The 22,150-nt window shown below is 36.9% G+C and overlaps 1 protein-coding gene across 3 annotated transcripts in view; it reads right to left on the bottom strand.

Moving 5' to 3' along the window:
• Positions 1-279: 279 nt before the first annotated feature.
• Positions 280-22,150, bottom strand: part of Lapsyn (Leucine-rich repeat activity-regulated protein at synapses) — an 86,916-nt gene continuing 65,045 nt past the window's right edge. For all 3 annotated transcript variants that reach the window (XM_087403003.1, XM_011057521.2, XM_087403002.1), the window contains exons 3-4: positions 6,222-6,442; positions 280-3,394 (exon numbers count right to left, since the gene is read on the bottom strand). In XM_087403003.1, the coding sequence (XP_087259129.1) occupies positions 2,552-3,394; positions 6,222-6,440 (1,062 nt within the window). In that variant the 5' untranslated portion in view covers positions 6,441-6,442 and the 3' untranslated portion in view covers positions 280-2,551. The remainder of the gene's footprint in view (positions 3,395-6,221; positions 6,443-22,150) is intronic.

Here is a 22,150-nt window from a genome sequence, read left to right as displayed (position 1 = left end):
GAATAAGGGCATGGCTCAATATCTTAGAGTAAAAAAATTGAGTGTATTTTTTTATTAAAAATTTGATTCGCTGAATTTTGAAAAATTTAGATATATGTATAAAGATATTTATATATAAAAAAATTTGTATCTCATGAAACATATATAAGTCATTAATTTTCAAATCGAGTAGATTTTTTTATTATTCCTTCAGTTTTTGAGTTAGAAATCTTAAATATGTGTCATCTTGAGAAAAATCAGAAACTAGTTTGGATTTTTAAAGATTAAATTTCGTTGAAGATCATTTTATTTGAGTTTTATTAATATCTCTGTACATACAATACATATACAAAGGTCCTTCGCATATATTAAAAGGTAACATGGAAATTAGTACAAAAGTTCTTTGACATATCGTAATGCGCGCGTCACATTTACGTAATGTTGCGTTATTTCGATGGTACGATTATTCTATTCGCTTTACGATATTATGATGAAACAAAAAATGATCATCTCTGCACCCGTATGAAATAAATATTAGGAACTAAGCTGGGCAACATTTCGCATTCATGATACGAATCTGTAATATTTTATATTCTAAAAATGAATTGCGGCTCTTTGCACCAATATACAGGGTGGCTCCAAATTTTGGCTCCACCCGTTCTGAGCAGGTAGAACAGACAAAACTGAGTTGAAAAGTCTTGTATCATTTTGATACGGCCCACCGATCGTACGATGCACGGACCGTATCTTCAACAATAAGATATATAGATCGGGCGAACGCATGTATTTGACTATCTTTAAATGTTAATAACTCGTTAATTATTGTGCAAACTGCAAAATGATACAAGACTTTTCGACGCAGTTTAGTCCGCTCTACCTACTCAGGACGAGTGGGGCCGAAATTTGATGCCACCCTGTATATATATATATATATATATCCACAGGATGTCTCAGAAATAAGGTAGGAGCTGCATTAGGGACATAGAATGGGTCAAGGGGAATAAAAAAGTTTCATACCATTTTGAGATATTCGCTGTAGTTTTCGAATTAAAAAAGAAAACGTATAAGCTCCTCACGCGGTAGTGACGGCGGTGTACCATTGAGAGTGAGGCGCGACTTCACCGCATTGGCTTATACGTTTTTTTTTTTAATTTTAAAACTACAACGAATATCTCAAAATGATATTAGACTTTTTTGTTCCCCTTGACCCATTCTACGCCCCTAATGCGGCTCCTATCTTATTTCTGAGACACCCTGTATTTATATGAGGTAAGTATACATATACTTCATAATTTATATGCATATATATATAGTTTCGTAATATTATAACTATAGTATAATAATTAACTGTAATATAGTTATATATATTATGAAGTATAAGTACGAATTACATATAACTTAACTTTATTATTTAAATATGATAATTGTGGTAACGTACCTATGTATCCACATAATGGAAATGTTTCAGAAAAACAGAAAGAAAAAACTAATTTCAAGAAATAAGATTGCATAAATTTTGTTAGCCTACTACGATGTAATGTTGTATACACTATATATTTTTATAAATAAATACACATAAAATCTTACCTATTCTTAGCTTACATAAAAAATAAATAAAAATGCCATCATACAAAATTGTAAAATAAGTGAGAAAAAGAGGATTCTGACAAAAAATAAAATCAACATCATGTAATTAATCCTTGGATAAAAGAATCTACTTTGATATCGCAATATCCTTTGAAAGAAAACTCTTCGTTAAGTACCGTGCAATAAATGTTACCCTTCGCATTGCTATTGCATTGACAAAAGTATGATAATGAGCGCGACCGATTTCCAAGATTTGTTCGATCAAAATCATAGTTTCTATCATCGCAAAGAGTATAATGAGATGAATATATTCATTCAAAACACGCAGAGTTCTTGAAAATCCATCACATTCACATAGATCTTATATATATATATTGTAACTATTATATATATTTATATATATGTGTGAACACAATATAGAACATTTACACATTTTTATAAGTTAACGCGTTTATATCTTGTAAGCATAGTCTTCACGAAGTTCCGTTGGTTACTTTCGATGGCTGCGCTTCTCTTCGGAGTCTTAAGTAATCTACTTAAGTAAAATCTAATCACATTTCGCTCGATATCTTGGATGGTAACGAATTTGTATTATATTGTTCATGCTTTATGAGGCTAGTGTATATCTCACTTCTTCTGAAAATTTGTAATATCTTCGAAAATGGCAGTCACGTCAGAAGAATTCAAACTATAATCTCACATTTATTGAACATGTGAATGTAAATGTATATTAATGATCAGATACAAACTGTTAGGCACGTATCTGTCGATATATCCAATTAAATTCTCTCTCTGAATCCGTTGATTAAACTCTCAATAAATACCAACAGGTATCTCAAATACTTTGAACATCGTTAATTTTGTTTTCAAAGTCGATAACTCCTTAACTTCCATTTCCTCGCGGTTCGTATAAAGCTGTACTCCTCTCGGCATCGACACAGGATTCTCTACAATTTTTATTGTTGTACGTTTTTCAGCGATTATTTCACGAATTACCGGTTGTCAAATTGCTATTTAGTAACTCAGTATTGGCGTTGTTCGCTGCTAATTGCTGTTGTTCTTTTTGCTTCCTGCGTCGCCTGCGATTCCGCTTGTGCACGCAGCACAGCACCATGAAGACGACGAAAAGGAATCCCGAAACGCACGTGACTACCAGTATCCAGACTGAGCGGGCCTTTTCAGTCTCCACCTTCTGCTGTATGATAGTCGAACATTGGTTATACAATTCGTACGTTCGATTACTGAATTGCAAATTGGTGCAATCCTCGGTTATGATGTTCGAGTTGGTGCAATTGAAGAAATTAGGTTTCATCTTGATCTGATGTAGCTTCGCCCAGGCATTCAACATCTCGCATTTGCAACTATTCGCAGCGTTAAATTTGATTATGTTCCGCGAGAGATCGAGGAACTTCAGTGAGCAGAACGGCGCCAAGTCCTCGGTATCGACCGAGGTGATCAGATTCTCGGACACGTTAAGGGTGACAAGGGTCGGCTGAGGGCCGATATACGGGATCTTGGTGAGCTTATTCCTGGTCAACTGTAACAGCTTGATAGGCGAGGTAACTTCCATCTTGAACACTGAGTCGGTAAGCTTGTTGTAACCGAGGTAAAGCGTGCGGAGATACGGCAGTTGGAAGAGGCTCTTCGGCAGAGTGTCGCAACCATTTTGTGAAAGATCTAGCACTTCCAGATACTTCTGTTTGGCAAAGGCTCCTTCCTCGATATTTTGGATAAAATTGTCACCCAGATAGATATAGGCTAAGCTTTTGTAAGAGGTCAGACTATCGTTCGTTAACTCCCTTAATCGATTCACTGTAACATCCAATACCTGTAACAGAAATTTCCATCAAATATTAATTAAACAAGACATGTACATAAAAAGATTAAAAAAACAGGAAAAACATATATATGTTTATAAAAAGATTATTCTCTGTATAAATAAAAATAATATAAGCATACATCGTTCAATTGAATTGGATTGGAAAATGTTAAAATCTTATATAATTTCAATATCCAGTAATATTAGAGTTTAGTTATAGGTACATTAATTATTGCAACGAGAAAATAATAAATAGTATATATATGTGTAAGAATAAAATAAACAAAAATATTATCTTAATATCTCTTTTCTAAAGGCAAAAAATGGTAATTCCGTTGGACGGAAAGAGGTCGGAATTTATCAATAAGATCTTTGTTTCCATAAAGATGCACTTGTCAGATTGACTAGTCAACGAGAAGAATTAATGGCATAGCTAACTCAATAATACAAGAAGAAAACGAGATATTAGGTCGACGGATAAATGATTTCTTTGACACAGACTCTTGGTATGTAAACGCAATAAAGAGGTATACGAATCTTTCAATGCCTTTTATTTATATATTAATTTAATAAACCTTGCATGCAACTTTTTGCTTGTTACAGAGTTTCGGTATCGATCGTACTGATTTGCAAAATTTATAAGTCTTGCAGTGTCTCATTAATCAAGAATGATTAATTTATTTATTTCATATAATTACGAGAGAGAGAAAGAGAGAGAGAATATTAAATATTTTTAATACAACTTCTATTAAGATGAAATAGATGATAGATTTTAAATTAATTGGAAAATAGGTTACTTATTCTTCTGCTTTATTGAAAATTGAAGAATTTAAACTGCTTATAAGATAAACTCTCCGAGATAAAATCTATTTTATTTCTTCTTTATTTCATTTGAGACACATTTGTAAATATTTAAAAGGATCTTCTGTTAACGTTTACATCGTGCAGACTTAACTTTGAAATTAGTATGTCTGGTATTTTTGCAAAATACCAGACATCGTCCATTAAATTCTACGTACGAGTTAGCTTTGTCGATTGAATGTATAAACAGCTCTTTATGCGCGTTAAGTTATATATGTGGTTGCACAGATTTACATGTAATTCTCACAAGTGCACATTTAACGGCGGATTTTTCAACGTAAATTAATGTTTCCTTCAATAACAGTTTGATAAAGTAAGTGATTCAACGAGTTAAATTAAAAAAAGAATTCTATTAAGACAAGTTTTGTTTGAAATTAAACGAAAAATAAGAGGTTCTTACTGAATACCAAAGATACCAAAATCTTTTATAAGAATATCAATTTTGAATTTCTATTTACAAAAAATTATTTATCGACACGAAGTGCGACTTGAAGAAAACTCAATTGGATCAGGCCAAAGAAAATTTGCAATGAAATTGCTCTCGGTTGCTCCGATACGAAAGATCAAGATGTTAGAATATCGGTAATATCTCTGCACGACTAAATTTTCTCAAGTGTATTGCGGAACGCATCCATCCTCGTGACCCTGGACAACCCAATCTCCGGATTTAGCATGTCTGGAGTTTTGCCTGGGATTCATCGAGAGGCAAGTTTACCAACCAAAGTACGAAAGTATAGTAGTAGACGTACGGGGATTTGCGGTCGTATCGGACGGGCAATTGAAGGAAGAAAAAGAAAAATAGCGGACATGGTATGGAAAGCGGTGAAAAGATTTAAACTCCGGAAAGGAGCATGCATGCAAAAATATTTCGTTAGATTATAGAGCTCTACAAAGGGCCCGCGTTGTGATACTGTTGAAATATCCGACTGGAGAAAGTGATTAATTATTCGCACATAAAGTTCGGTCGTTAACAATGTACGAATTAAAGGGCTCAAAGATAGATTTATCATCGCATTAATATTACATAAAGCGCGTAATGTATTATTACCGTAAAAGAAATATCATTAAAAAATAAAACAGTGATCAACAAAGGCGTCTCCGAAAAGGTATCAACAAGTATATACGTTTTATCGTCGACATTGATAAAGCGAAACTTCTGTAATGCTATTATGAAGTACGCGTTACAAGACAGCGCACGCGTTAACCTGCTGGGACATCAATCCGTCTCGCAAGTCAGTCTTGTGTATCCTTTGTAAATTAAGGTTACCAGATTTACTTCCTTTGATGTAAATAACGAAATAAACAAGAGATCACAAAAGGGAGCGCACGATATTCCCAAAATTCTATTTTTTTTTTTTAGTAGTTATTAACTAATTTTATTTTATTTAATATGAGATTTTAGTAATAAGAATTAAGATATAGAGTAAGAATTAATATAATAAGAATTGAGATAATAAAATATATAACGACTGTACAAAAGAAACTTGGACAGTTAAAAGATTTGAAAGTAATCATAAATTATCTTAATTATTAACTCTTATTATACATCTTAATTCTTATTGTTGGAACTACTTCTTTTGTACATTGTTCATTTAAAACTTTTAATATTAAGCGTTTTGCTTAACATTATCTTTCGCGTAATATGAAACTGAATAAAGAAAGAGAACGGAGAGAAATAAAAGACTGCTATAATTTTCAGTATAGTTTAACATAAACTCTTTTATTAGTTTCTATTTTATACGAATTATTGCAAGTAACAAAGAGAAGACACTCGATGTATATTTCGTACAAAAATATAACTATATATTAGGTCCGCAACTAAGTTCTCGCTGTTATTTTCGTGGCATTTGCATCAAAATAACAGCGAGAACTTAGTTGCGCGCCTAATATAATAAATATAGTTACATTTATAATATTTATTATATTCAATTAACATAAGAACAGATTGACTTACGGTATTTATTGATAATCTTACCTGTATGTCAGCCTTGAGATTCGTCGGGATATCATGTAGCTCCAAATTCGAGCAGGATGCTTCCAGCATTGAGTAGGCCCTGTTGTATCGGCATTTCTTCGCAGAAGTATCCCGATCGATGACCTGCGTGGGGCCCGGCGAACCCAATACTAGAACATCCGGTACCGTAGCCACGACGAAGCCCAGTAATAGAAAACCGTTAAAAACAAGGATGCTCATGTCTGCAACAGAAACAGAAACGTACGCTCGAACTTTACTCAAATCAAAACCTCGACTGGATCGACCGTTTTGTAACTGCACGAGGTGGATGGCATCATTAGTCGCTCTCCATACAAGTGAAACTAAGTCTAAAGTAAGCTAAGTATTTTATACTCGGATTAATGACGTCACCATTTGCCTACTTTGGTAAAAAGTTATCACATATGAACATAGTTCATAACCTCACTTTGAAATGAGTTAACAAAACCGACTAAAGCCCGTATCAGACTACCTGCTCTGCAGAGCCGACCCGACTGCCGACCAATAATGGACCAATCACATCGGTATTATTGTGATTGGTCCATTATTCATCGACAGTCAGAGTCGGTAGTCTGATACGGGCTTAAAGCACACCGTCTCGATCTTGTGCAGATTATAGATAAAAACTCAGTTAAATCTCAATTGTCAGAATGCAAAAGGAACGTGAATTCAACTGAGTTATGACGTCACAAATGAGAATTATCTGAAAATCGAAATGGAAAGCAACTATAGTGAAAATAGCAAGGTGAACCATTGTGCATAATTGTGAGATACGAAATGATCAAGTCGTATCGGGTCCTTCCTCCATATTATAAACATTTTTTACCATCTTCTTTAATCTATATATCATTTCTTCCATTTTAATCCGAAAGATTCGTTTTAGCAAGGCGATGGGCAGCTTGCGAAGCAGTTAAAGGAAGTTGATTAGCAACCCGCGAGATAGCTTTGAAAAAATTGTGGAAACTTTTCCAATCGCTCGTACCTATCTCCCCGTAACGTCCATTTACGTTACTCCGGTATTTCCGTAGCTTAATTAAGTATCCTGCGAGATGAAAAAGGAAGGCGAAATGCGAGAGAGAGATAGAGATAGAGAGATATCACTTTGAAATCGTAATAGCTCCAGCTACCGGAACTCCAGCGCGTCTATTTGCGTTCGCTCGTTAGATGCTTTTCATATTCGGAGAGCGGTATCATAATTCCGATAAGCATCGTTTTCGAGCCGAATTCGATCCGACAAACGCAGGCGAACATTTTCGCATCTATTACACGGCATGCATCACCCGATGTGTCGCTGACGAGATGCGATTGCGAGAGCTGACCTCTTATATAGCCGGTTAAACTGTCAGTCGAAATAGCTGACCGCCCATCCGGTCCGTTCACTGCCGACGAATTGCCAGGTGATTCCAACTTTGCGGGTGGAGAGAGAAAATTTCGGCCGTGTAAATTTTCGGACTTTGACAGAGGAGCGAAATTACGAAGGGAAGAGAAGGGTTAGGCAGAAAGTTAACGAGGCTTCTCTCTTCTATTACTGTTTTCTGCATCCTGGTTTTGATGTAAAGGCATAAAACGTGGCGCTTCGTGCGAGAGAAACGGCTGCCGAAAACGTCATCACGTTCGTTATCGCGATCGATCGTCCGTTTATCCTGATCAAATTGCTCTTACAGCGGGTGTTAATGTAATACACTGAGAGCATTTTACAAAGTGGCTTCGAGAAACTGAGAAATATCGGATCAGTAATTGTTCGCGCGATATCCTCTGCAACACAGATGAGACGTAACTTTAGTATTTCTAAAGGTTACATGGCACACAAAAGAAGGCAATAAGAGTAAGCAGTAGTAAATATGTTAATTTGCTTACTACTTACGTCTCACTGTTCAAGGTTTTTTTTTTGTGTGCCATATCGTTTGCATTTTTTTGCAGGTGTGCTTAAAAAAGTTGAACGTCAAACACAAATGTGAATAGAATTTTATTGTATTATTACAATAAAATTTTTTGTTTAGCACGTACTGTTCTACTTGTAGTAGAAATATTGTAAGATCTTAATCCGAGTCCCGTAAGAAACTTCCTTTTTTATATCGTGCGACACTTCGTGTACATTGAGAATATTTCGCTCCACCGTTAAGCGCCTCGTTCCCCGAAGATGCAGCCGTTGCGGATTTTTATCGCGGGATTTATTGCGCATTTCGATGAGATAAAAATTTCATGGCGCTCTGCTCCCCGAGGCTGGATATTATAGCTGGAAACCCGGCTTCTCTCAACCATAATTAAAATTAAATTGCAGTTAGCTAAGACGAAAGTGCTCTCTTCGCCAAAGCCGAAAGCTTAATAGCATTGCGTAGGATGCACGGAGGAACAGGAGAAAGGAAGATGATGCGCCTGCACGTTGTAGTTCGTCGTTTGTGTAAAGGACGATGATGACGACGATGAGAACTTCACCGACTTCCGTATCTTACGCTCATTTGCCTGCATTTGAAAACGTTATTAATACAAATTGGAACAGCCAGCCCGCCCCCCCCCCCTCTCTCTCTCTCTCTCTCTCTCTGCGAAAGTTACGACCGATATATTTCCCAATACAACATCTTGATAATCAAACTTACTCTACTCCGTGACAGTGTTATTCCCTTCTTCCATCCATTTTCCTTCGGTTTATGAACGTGAAGAGAATTATGAGTCTATTATTTCTGGAATTAATTTGATAATTTTACGGGATATTTCGTGCTTAATTGGCTGTCCGTATTAGTTTCGTAAATCATACGAAATAATTCTGACGTATTTTAAAAATATTTGTGAAATTAGATTGATGATTAATACACGTACTTTTATTGTTTTACTTTATAAAAATATTGTAAAAATTCTATATAAGAAAAATTAATTATTAAAAATATGTATTAAAAGTATTTTAAATAATGTACATTACGAAATACGCTATTATATATAACATATTGAAATATTCATCATATGTATAAGAAAACTATTTTTACGCAATGTTTTTATCGAGAAATGCAAAGAGAGATTTTGAATCCTTTTTCCTTTATGGAATATTCCTGTTTGCAGATACTTCCTTCTTCGAGAAAGATCTTGATAAAAATATTGATGTAATATCACGAGAAAGCGCTTGAAAGCATTCGAAAGAGAGCATTTTCATTGATCATTCAATAATACCGCTTCGAAAGTTGGAAACACGGAACGTGCTTTATTTACGGATTGTTATAAAGCCATTGTTTTTAGCCAACACGTTGACTAAATATCACTTGATATTAATTTATTATTTTATGTCCACTTTTGATGATTCGTGAATAATATATTCACAACGATAATACGTTTCGCGCTGGTAGTGTGACGAGTTGAGCGCTTCCATTTCAATCAGCAACGAGAGCAAACACAATTTAAAAGTACATTTTGCAATAGGAATATAGCTCGTTAAAGCATGAACAAGAGTCCAAATGACTGAGTCGGATGTAACATCGCGAAAAATATCTGGAATATATCGTTACACAAAAAATTGATTAATAAAAGGGTTTTTAAATTTTTTTTTTCAAATTGTTTATAACAAAAATCTTACAGATTCGAAATTATTGTAAAATAATTAACAATTCATGAAATAGATTAATATAACTGAAACAATAATTTTTATAAAATTCGTAAAAATCCAACATTAATTTTTCAGAATGTTAAAAAAACTAATTTTTTTTTAACAAATCTGACAGTCATATAGTTGTAACTGGTTTAACATTTATTTAAATTTTCTAAAATTTCTATAAATGTGTTAATTGATTTTATTAAAAACGATATAAACACAAATTGATTATCGTAAAATTTCTACTTATTAAAAATTCGTAAGATGTCAAACAAAAATGTCACTCATTATACTCTTGCAATAAATTCATTTCAACTTTTTTACTTATTTAATTACTATATATTATTTTCAGCTATTTTATTCATTTATCATTCATTTATTACGCTTTCTGGGAATCCCTTCAAGCGACAATTTTAACTTTTGGAGGAAGTGCACTATTCGCGCGTGAGACGAATAATCGAAGGATAAATTTTCCGCGAAACTACTCTCTCGTGTAGCTTTGTCGATGCCACGAGATTCGGAAGTCGATGCTATCGACAATGAAACAGTATACCGCTCACTGACATTGTGCCGGGGAGCTTATTTCCGGTGCGTACGCGGGAATCGAGAGGAACGAGGAGCGGTGGATCCGTTTACAAGATGCCGTGATTCATGGTCCGTGCAGTTTGCAAGTTTTGAAAGAAGACGACACGGTGTTTATTGTGCCAAGATCTGATGAACTGCAGAGGCAGTGTGGTGAGTTTCAACCAGCCGTCAGAGCTTATCGGCCGAATATCGTCCATACGTTGCCGTTAATATTCGCATGAGAGGTCAGGTGAACCTCTACACATCATGTCTGTAACACGTGTGTCAAATTTCGGACGTTTGTAGAACACGTGTCCCATTTCAAAAGAGACTCACACTGGACGAGCCATCGCAAATGAAAAAAAAAAAAAAAAGCTTTTATTAAGATAAAAATTGTAAAAAGTGCGACATCAAAGAGTATTCTTACATTAATAATTCGTTACTGAAAAGAATGATCGGCAGTTAAATTTATTATAATGTTTAAGCGTTTTTAAAATAATTTTCATATGTATATGAAGTACTGCGAAAGTTTTTTTTTTTTTTAAGTCTTCAATGCATATACGTTGTATATAATATTTTGTACAAAGAAAGATTAATGATTAGAGCTCTTTGTTACGAAAATATTGATATCATATTATAATATATCAAATATAAAAGAAGCCCTCATTAAAATTCGAGCAGCGAAATATCCCGCGTGGAATTTTTGTTTTAATTATTTTTTACCGGTTGAAGGGGATATCATGAATTCTTGACAATTTTTAGCTACGGAGATTCACTATAACAAAGAGACGAATAAAACCGTTTCGTGAGAAAGAACGACGGGCAGACGTACAGGACTTACGGCTGCGAACATACATATATCAAGCTTCGCTGCATAAGTAATTACGTTTCATGTTAAAATTTGCTAAATTTTCTCGTCAGAGGGGATATTCTCGCAATGAGACTAAAAGTCAGAAGAAAGACTGGCGGGACACACATTGCGAAAAGTAAATGTTTTATCTCAACGTGAGCGGAAAGAAAAAGAGACGGAAGACTCCGATTCTCGCGAGATACGCTGCGAAGAGAAACGGAAATTTCATTTACATCTTAATGGGATTCAATTATTGTCTCTCTCTCTTTAATCTAGTCTTCAGTTCTTCCGGAAGTCAAATGATTTTTCGATTTCATAAGCGGGCTAGCCTGAATACGATTATACGATGTGATTCTGCAACGCAGCGCGAAGCGCCGTCCGTCCGTCCGTCAGTGTTTTACGAGGCTTTCGTGGTTCAAGATGGGGGTACCAAAATAGACCATGTTATCGGTGCGGTGCATGCAGCACGACATTACGCGATATACAGCAACAGGTCTGCGCAATGTTACGGAAAGTGGGTTTGGTCGGTCGGTGGGTCGGTCGAGAAGGCGGCAGCAACGGTGTTAAGCATGTTTATTCACAACGCGTGAGTTCGATTGGCGGAGTCGCCAATCCGTTACGCCCGCAGTTAATTAATTGGCTTGGCCGTCTCTCGACAAATGCCTACCAGCGATCTCAATTGAATCAAGTGACGTTAGTGTATTCTCAATCGGAAAGAGCAACGCCTTTCCGCAGGGACAAGCAAGTGCCACCATTTCCAGATGATACTTTGATCAATAATAGGTCGAAACGATATCGAGCACAAACAAGTTGGAAATTTATTATATTATACATATCTTCATTATGTACATAATTACTTAACTCGCACGGAATACAAATACATAATTTATGCACATGTAGTTTGCACAATATAAACCTATGCATATTAGAGTATCAGCTGTTCGGAATTTATGGATCATATTCTAAGTTATAATTATAGAGCCATTTGGTGTTTCTATGGAATTATATAGGGGAGACAAAAGACGCTTTTCAATTCATTATGTAATAAATTCTGTTGAATACAATTAAATGTAATTTTCGTATACAAATGTATTTTCAGAAATACAAATATAATACGTAATACGAAAGTAATGCAAAAACGTTGAAAGATTCAATAATAATTATTATTAACATGTAATAATTTATTAAAATGTGTACAATAAATTATTACAATTCAATAAATGATGAGTACCAGCGAGCGTAATTTTTTCGAGGGGGCACATTTTGTCGATCGACGAGCAAGTTGATGATTGTGAATTTTAAATCTGGTTAAACGGAAATTTTCGAAAGAATCGCCGAACAGTTATGAAAACGAGTCATGAAAAATTCAGATTTTTCCCTTAATAAATAAAGGCATCGAGAGCTAACTCTTTATTGCAGTGATGTCCAATATCGTTCGCCACTCGCCACATGTGGCGAATAGGTTATTGTACGGGCACTATATCCTGGGCAAAACAAACGACCGTATTGTATTCCGGTATCTATGGACCGTTTAATCGATGCGTATCTTTCCTTCAATAATAGAGGTTAATTAATTTTAATGACGCAACCGACGATCTACAAATTATGATCAAATAACCATCCTTTTTAGTTCGATTCATATTTTTGTAGTTACCTCGTACATTTTACATTTCGGGTACATTTACAGCCACTCTATAATTCTTTAACTGCATGTATGTTTAACAATATTTGTCATATAATATTTATTCCCCTTTTCAAGTATCAAAATGCATCCTTTCCCCGATACATCAATCTCGAAATTGCATATTTTAATGGCGACCTATTACGATAATGAATTGGAAATACAAATCCAGTGTGCGTGATGCGATCGTCGATAAACTGCTGGTTTTTTTATTCAATGCGAGTAAAAGAGTGCTCGAATAAAAAAAAAAAAGCCAAAAAACCCATATCCAATTTCAGAATCGATATTTACCGTCAACCGTCGCTTTATTAAGCCTATGCGTCTCACGCGCGTTTTTTACGACTAGTTTATGGCAAACGTCAGATACAATTCGTAAACAACGTGCTACTGCAATTTCCCACGTACCGCCTCGACCGATACCGTGCACACTCTGTTAAATCAATATAAAGGCTACAGCATTCATACGTATGCACTTCGTGCTTTACGTTGAAAAAAAAAAAATATATATATATATACGTATATATGGACCTCCCGCGGATCCTATTACTGATAGATCAATGAATAGCTGGGATTAACGAGCGAAAATGTAATTAATTACAGGATTAGGATCGACAACGAGATGTAATAGTACCTCTTTAGTCTTCAAAAGAATTCATTTTCACGAGTCTCATTATGCTCGCCATCGTGGAGCTCAATCGGGATTTTCAAGTGCGAGTTGTATTATCGATCGTAGTTTCTTCAGTTTCTAAAGCGAAATGATGCTCTCGTTTACATGAATAAGATGCCCTTTTATCTATCAGAAAGGACGCAACAAAAGGGCAATTAGATATCGCTATCGATAATCCTATCGACGTGGAAATTTCGTCGACGCATCCATCGCTAAATAATTCGTCGATTGACGCCCGGAAAATTGTATTGTACAAAGCAAGTGGAAATCAATGCGCAATACATCCATTCTAATCCAATGACGAAATCGATAACGTTTGATTTTTTAAACGTTAGATCGGATACAGCTTCTGCCTCAAAGGTAATACAAATTGGGTTTTTTCAAAACAGCGAGAGATATGAAATTGATAACTTTAACCCCTCGACGACATAAAAGGCTTGGAAGGGTAAAGGATCAAAATTTTATGAAATCCCTGCAAAAAAAGTTTTTCATTAAAATAATCCAAGGGAAGCAGGCAACACTCGCACGTTACTATCGCATCGTCGCGTAATGGCGAATTCTTTGGTTAATTTAGAGTCGACTTTTCCCCGGTGAAAATATCGAGGCACCGATATTTTAAAAGAAATAAGGGATTTTCGAAGAGCGAACTAAGTTTCAGGCATGCAACTTGCACTAATTGAACGCTGCATTTCTTCTGAATTCTTCGAATTATAATATTAAATATCTTATTAACTGCACGAAAAGAACTATTTTGCTCGAGTATTTAAAAATTTAGTTGGCTACAGATATAAAAACAATTGTGTCGCACCAACAAAATAATTACATAGGAATTTCAAGTATAAAGAACAAAAGTGTTTCGACGTTCCAGTAACCAATTTGAAGTGTCTTACATAAAAAAATAGCTACGAAATGTTGAGTGAAATAACTTCAACCAAATATTCAATTAATATAACAAAAAAATAACTTTACTTTTCCAAATATTTATTAAATATATTATCAAACGTAATAATATAATAATACAATTTGATAATAAATTATTAAATATTTAGAAAATATATAATTTTGATAGTCTCTAACAAAAATTATTCTTCAATCTATATCTAGCAAAATTTTTAGATACTTTAGCCAAACCGTTCTTTCCATGTACCCATCGATCGCAACGTTTTCGTTTAATTAAATTTAATGGAAACCGAATATAGCCTCGTCGTCCATATTCGCATACAAAATCCCTTTCGTCGCAATCGATCGCTCATAAACAATTTACGTCGCGGCTCGGGATCAAGATACATCTACTATGGGACACTGTGTGTGATCTCGATGTGACGAGTATCGTGCGTCATTCGAAGTTCGATCGGCAGAAGTAATAAAAGCTTATACGCGGCCTTTGAACCGCGTTTCGCAGTTATCCTCGTCCCTGAGAAGCGTCCGATTGAAGGCTTTGATCTGTGCACGGTACACACCGTACATACGTGCTCTCGCATCTTGATTTCCGTGTACGATTGCGTACGCGCTGCGAGCGTTATTGCAGCCCGTAGGGAATTGCGCCATCGAGCAAAATTCTTACAGCGATCGACCGACCGACCGATCGATCGAATGGGAACCGCGCGTTTCGATTACCATAGTAAATCGATGAAGCCCTTAGTATGAATCGTACGGTACCATCCACCGACCGAGATCGCAAGAACGTTTGTGTCCCCCCCCCCGAAATTTATCTCTCTGCTAATCTCATATCTTCTGTGCTAATCTCGCGGGTTTCACCGGACGGCGATAATAGTCGATGTTGGAAGTTGTTTCGTATGGGGCTCGGCTTTACCATTAAAACTTCTACCGATCTACGCTCGCCGATATTACTCGATAGCTCATTATCGTAAGCCCGATATCCGCGATACGTAGGCAAGTTTACAAATGCCGTCTGTACCTTTTAGAAGCACAATGCTTGTTAACATCTACGTACCTAACGGACGATATTTTACACGTCGGATATTATGATGGACATGATGAAAGAGATAAAGTGTTCCCCCCGTCAGTTTTATTTAACGAAGAATAGAGAAAGAGCTTTTTATCAATTAACTTCGAAAAAGTACGCACGCATTTGCCGTTCGACGAAGGATATATGGATACAGCGTGAGTATTGTAGAGGAAGAGATTTAAAAAGGGTGCGAAACGAGGATTGTAGGATGTCAAACGAGAAGCATATTCATTATTCCAAGCATATTTATTCACTCGTTAATTCACGTCATCCCATCCCCTACCCCCAAAGTGTCGAAAAAATGAGATACGTCATATCTCGAATAGACGAGTTGCTGAACTGATAGAATGGAATACAAATAGGGCAGTATTTCCGCACGTGTGCCTTTCCAGATTGACTTTAAATATTTCAACTGGTATTAACTGTTGCGAAAAATTTAAAAATATACGACATGCTTTTATCGTACGTCGTACATGCATGTTACTTGACAAATACAGTGTAACATTATCGAAATCACGTCGTCGCGCACGAGTCAAAATATTATCGATCCATTCAAGATTCTGAAATCGTACTAGTCTTTAAAAGACATTTCCACCATAATATACATATTATTTTAACATACATATTATTCTCTCTCCCTCCCTCCTTCTCGCTTACTTACGTTTTACGGTTTACAAGATACGATATCGTGTAAATCGTTTCCGAGATTAATTCTGCCACAAATACCGAATAATGTCAGAAGATATGAATACAAGGCAACCTGTGCATTGCATGTAACGCTGGCGTGTAAAACAGGATAACCGAGTAAATGCGAGGCATAGATGCAGCTTGTCGGTTCGTGCCGACGTATTATACAATATACAACCTGCTCCCTCCCCTTCCTCCCCCCCCACCTCGCTCCCCCTTTCTCTCGCCATCTCTTCGAGCGTGTTGCACCGATTTACGTCAGTTTAATTCGCCGAGGTTCATTTCGACGTTGAAGAATTACAGCGCCGGGATTTTAATGCACGCAAGCGTGTTGGCCTGCTCGCTCGCGTGCAACACACCCCCCCCACCCCCCTCCTCCACCCCCAACGCGGCAATGTTTTTAATCTCTAAATTACGCGGTCGAATCGCTCAATTAAAGCTCCTCCCGTTCTCGTCCTAGTTTCTCCCCTCCGGTACCGCACTCTCATACGGTCGAGTGCTTTCATGAAATAGCGCGCAAAAAAGTCCCGCGAGACAACGAATCCAATAGAGGGAATCGGCTCCCGCGGGAGCACAATCTAGATTACTCTGATACCACGCGCGGGCGCGCACGAGCCAGAGATCTATAAAAATGACGTTGCACCGAAGTTCTGCCGAGCGCATTAAAAATATGTCTCGCGAAATCTTTTCGAATTTTTGACGAACGGAAGCGAAAAAAATCTCCCTCGTGAATCTCGCGTGGTGAGTGATGACGAACTTCTGATTAGCTCGTTTCCGTCAACCTCAGTAAGATAGACGCAATAATTAATTTATTGCGCCCTCTCTAGAAAGATATCCTCTCGAGCGCCTACAAAACTCATAATATAAATTATATGATATGATACAGAATATTTTTGTAAATGAGTTGAAAGAAAAGAAAATATTATGCGAGCGGAAAAGAAGAAAAAAAAAGAGTGTACTGGTATGGGTAAAAGAAGGATTAATAAATTTAAAAAAAGAAAAAAAAAAGCTGCTGTGATTATGAGTATATTTATACTAAGCAGATGGGCAAGTAAGTTAGAATGAGTAAGATAGCACACGGAGAGAAATGTTTTGTATATGAATAACAATTTGATTGATATGTAAATTACAAAAACTTCCTTCAATTCTTCTTTCCTGTTTTATTCTCGTCGGTCTAATATGAGCTAAAATTGTTAAGAACTTTCTTATTTTTAATTTAAAAATTATATTTCTTCCACAATCCAAAATTTGGATTAGAATAACTAAAACTTTTTATTAAAATTACACAATTTTTTAAATTAAAAACTAAGAAAACTTTTGTAATTTACACATCAATCAAATTATGATTATTCATACAAAACATTTCTCTCAATGTACAGGTCAAGATAAGATAGGGTGTATTTAAAAAAAGACAGTACGCAATCTTCTTTCTCATTCTTATTTCAACGAAATCGCTCGTGACCTGACTTTGATACGGAAGGATCTTTGTATATAGTCTCGCGGGATTAAAACGCATCAGAATTTCTATTCTGCAAATGTTACAGCTTCCGCAAATTCTGCTGTGCGTGAGACGTCACAATTTCCTTTTTAAAATTTCCCGGAGATTTCATCGGTCTTAACGGTGAAATTTTTTTTGTAACGTAAACGCTCTCGCCAGAGAGAGAGACGCGAGTATTTCACGTATCCGGTCGGGTAATAAATTCTTAATCGCGCAAATGCGCGTGTAATACTCCCCGACGGATATTATTCTCGAATCAAGTGAAAAGCGAGCCTCAAATGCTAATTCCGGTGATTCCGAGCGCCGAACGACGGGAGTGCTTTCTCGATTGTGAGTCGCCCGGGTGTAAATTACACTCCACGCGACCATTCCCTGAGCTAATGTACTTGGACAGGATCTTTAGGTATAGAGCGTTAGATACCTTCTCTAAGAAGTTTCCAGACCGACCTCCTTCATCACTAACAACAGGCAATCGGGTCTCCGTGCATAAAGCTTAGTACCGTTGCAGCGCTGTGCGGTAACATCGCAAGCGTACAAATTCTTAGCTCGCTGCAATCTTATTTAACCGTTCACTCGAACTCGACATTAATTGGAGCGTCGCATCGCAGTGCTCTGGATAGTCCAGTGCTGGAATTGCTTCAATATATACGTTTCATCGCACGCGACTGATTAAATGTACTATTTCAATTAGTTATGTCGACAGTTAGAAAAACTAATCTAAACAGCTCCTTGATATCTGATGGATAAAGCGTTTCATTAGCGAGCGTCTTTCCTTTTTGCACTTTTTTTTTTTTTATCGAGAATCAGGAAGGGAAATTTAAACGGCGGCGCTTTGTAAAACACCCCGCTACTTACACAAAAAAAAGAAGAATAAAAAAAAAATTAAGTAAAATAAACGTTCGGTAAAGGTGATCTATTTAATTAAAGCGCAATCATTAACGTAAATTGTGCTCGCTCTCGAGTAAATTCCTTTACCGATAGTTCATTAAACTTTTTAATCTTTCCGATTTTATACAAGAAATAATTTCTGCCCGTCGCCGCTTTTATTCCCCCCCTCCCCCCCCATTTCTTCTACGAGTTTTCTTATTACAGAAATAATCTCGCCGGCTGCCGCGCGTTATGCGGTACTGCTTACGAAAAAAAGGAAATACATTTTAAAAAAAAAAAAGGAAAGAATCGATTGCAGTTTTTTGCAACGATATTCTTTCGGTATCTCGCAATGTCGCGCCAATTTATTCCGCAACGTCGATTATGTTATAAGAAAACATCGCGCAGTAGTGCCGCTCTAATAATATTTTTGTGAATTTTTATCGTACAAATAACAAGGTATAACGAATAGAATGAAATTCTTAAATAAATATCTAAATCTCATTTAATTATTTACTGAACGACTATATCTCTAATTAATATTATGACAGTAAAACTATGATATTCAAAAAATTAATTTTTTTCGTCTTTTTACGATTTAACGAAAAAGATTTCCGAAGAAATTAAATTTTTAATTCAGTTTCTCTAAAAGATAAAATTTATACATATACCTTCACATATTAAAAAAAAAAAAAAAAAAAAAAAATGTTCGTTCATTAAATTTTACTCGGGCATATCCCCGGTTTGTTTTCCATAATTTTCTTATGATTTAACGGAAAAGATTTAAAATTCAATTCCTCTAAAAATAAATTTATACACATCATCATATATTTTTAAAAACTATTCGTTCATTAAATTTTACTCGAGAAATCCGGCTGCCTTCTGTATTCGGCAATAAAACCTCTCATAAATAATATTTACTTACATTTCGAAGCAATCTGGCGCGCTATCAGAAATCATTTACGCAATTTCATCCGAATTGTGTAAGTTGAGATATGTGAAGGTACAAGGAACTTGTACGATCTGTGCGACCCGTAATGTATTGTACCACAATGCATTTCACGGATTTTAATCATCGAACGTGAAAATCTAGTGGATTTCGATATCTCGTAGAGGTCTTTTCCTTTTGGTGGAATCTACGTTTGCTTTAAGCCCTACTGCATGTACTGATTTCTGCCTAAGGCGTGGCATGGCGAGACGAGGTAGGACGAGGGAGGCAAGAACTTTCGACAGAAACCAATTACCTTCGGAGAAGCGCTGATTTTACGCAAGACTAGCTTTACCGCGTCTCCGGCTGTCAAGCCGAAAGGCGGAAGAAGCGCGGACTCGCTCGCGCGAAGCGGAAGAGGGCTAAGCGGTGCGATTTTAAGCACGCTTACCTCCCCGTGGCGGTCGTACCGGCGACGTCGCTTCGAATAAAACAAACTCGACCTAAGACGGGCGGAAGGGAACCTTCATCCAGAAATAACGGCACTCTCTCGCGCGGCCGTTTCACGTCGGAAACGAAAATACCTGCGGGACATCACGTCGGGAACAGCGTACAATGGTGCGCGTGGTGGATTTTCGCGAACAAGGACTGCAACCCCCCCTCTCCCTCTCTCTTTTATTAACGATCTCCCTCCCGTCCCTCACCTTTATTCTTTCCCGTCTCTCTTCCGTTCGCCCTTTCGCAGTTCCGCTTCCGTACGTAACGCGTCAATGAGCGCGGGTGCAACACGAATCGGGGGATTTTTTTTTTTTTTTTTCCCCGTCACGCCACAGCTTACCTTTGACGTGCGACGGTACACGCCCGGTACGCGCGGGATTTTTGTCTGCCTCTGTTAACCCTTGCTGCATCCGCGCAGTCACCAGGTGACGCACCAGGTTTCGAGTTTTTTCTCGATCGATGGGAAGATTTTGATTTATTGAATTTTTTTTCAAATATACACGAAGAGGAAATTGCGGCGAACCATGTTGCGCAAAAGTAACGCCTCGACCACCTTAATCCGTTACGGAGTGAGAAAAGAAATCGATTAATTACATTTTCAGAGACACCGCGATACTACGTTACAGGGCGATTACAATCTCCCGTAATAATAATGTTGAATTTACAGTATTCCCCACTTCAAGTTACACGTTCTCGTAATATCTCGTTATAACAATTTCGTAATAAAAGCTTGATGCATTGCGGTAATATTTTTATGCGTTACGCGAATTTGTGAATGCAACCGTGAAATTGTAATTGGCAATTTATCAAATTAATTTCGCGCGTTTGCAAAATAATGTTAAAAATGATTTCATTATTTTTCATAATATTCCCATTTTTCCCACTTTACGTACATATGGTATAATATAAAATGATGCAGGAGCCTCTATTCGTGAAATATAACGTCAGATACATAGCGCAAAACCTGATATCAACCTGATATCACAAGCGCACAGTGTATGCTTTGCGACGCGTCATTTGTACCTTTTCCTTATTATCTACCTTGTTATACGAATATACCATCGTAATGCCTTTGGAACATAATTTGTTTGGGTAAAAGAACATGATCTCTCTTCTACTACGTTCTCGCATTATTTTCAAAAAGTCATTTTTTTACTTTTGTACTTCGCCTACTAAATACAACACGCGAACTGCACTTAGAAATATTAAATATAAAGGTACAGTTCTCCCTGTATTGTCGTCTTATTACTATTTAAACGTAAACCATTTCTAGAATCCATGCAAGTTTCTCATTGTGTCCTCGACGCGGTTCCAGTTGTGTGTTCAATAAACTATAAGCTCCGACTAACTAACTCTTCGTAATACAAATGTAATTCGGTTGATTAATAATTTAAAATTTTGGTACATCTCGCGAGACCAACGCAACGGAGAAAATCTCTGTTGCTTGAGAGAAAAGTAATATTTTATAGGAATACATTTTAGAAAGAGACTTGTTTTCAGATTTGTCGCGGTTTTCGACCCCGCTGGGAAATATATGCCACTCCACAGAAGGGGATCGGACGATGACGTACGATTGTGTCGACATTCTACATGCGATGCACTCCATTTAGCGCTCGCAACGCTTCGCGAGCATTATTTGTCCTTGTTTAACATTTGATAAACAACAAGGATAAAATAATTCCATGAGCGTTTCTGAGCGTCAACTGGAATGGCACGGCAGATAGAGCTTTGATTGCGCTCACGCTCAGATTTCCATGGCAATTGGGCAAGTTGGCCGTATCCCCGGCGATATCCCACTGTTGCGTCTCTGTTTCTCCTAAACGCTTTTTCATAGTTTCCCGCGCACAGACAGCTCGCCGAAACTCTCTTCTCTCTCGGCAAACTCTCGCCGTATTTACCTCTCAGCGCTGTTCGGGGTATTCTCTAAGCTCGGGAATACTCCACGATGTTGCGGCATCGGATTTCGAAATCTCCCTATTTATTCGCTCGCCAGGAGAGCCGACCAACGGAAGAGGAGAGCTTTTGCGGCTGCCGCCGACGCATTCCGTTTTACACGTGAAAACCGCCGTTCCGCGAAAGATATTTAATAAGCCCGCTTTGTGACCCGGAAGCAATTAATCATCAA

The sequence above is a fragment of the Acromyrmex echinatior genome, chromosome 2 (genome assembly GCF_024713525.1).
Source record: "Acromyrmex echinatior isolate Ae372 chromosome 2, ASM2471352v2, whole genome shotgun sequence".
NCBI lineage: Eukaryota > Metazoa > Arthropoda > Insecta > Hymenoptera > Formicidae > Acromyrmex > Acromyrmex echinatior.
The sequence above is the reverse complement of the archived record's forward strand: the minus strand, read 5'-3'. Positions and strand labels throughout refer to the sequence as shown.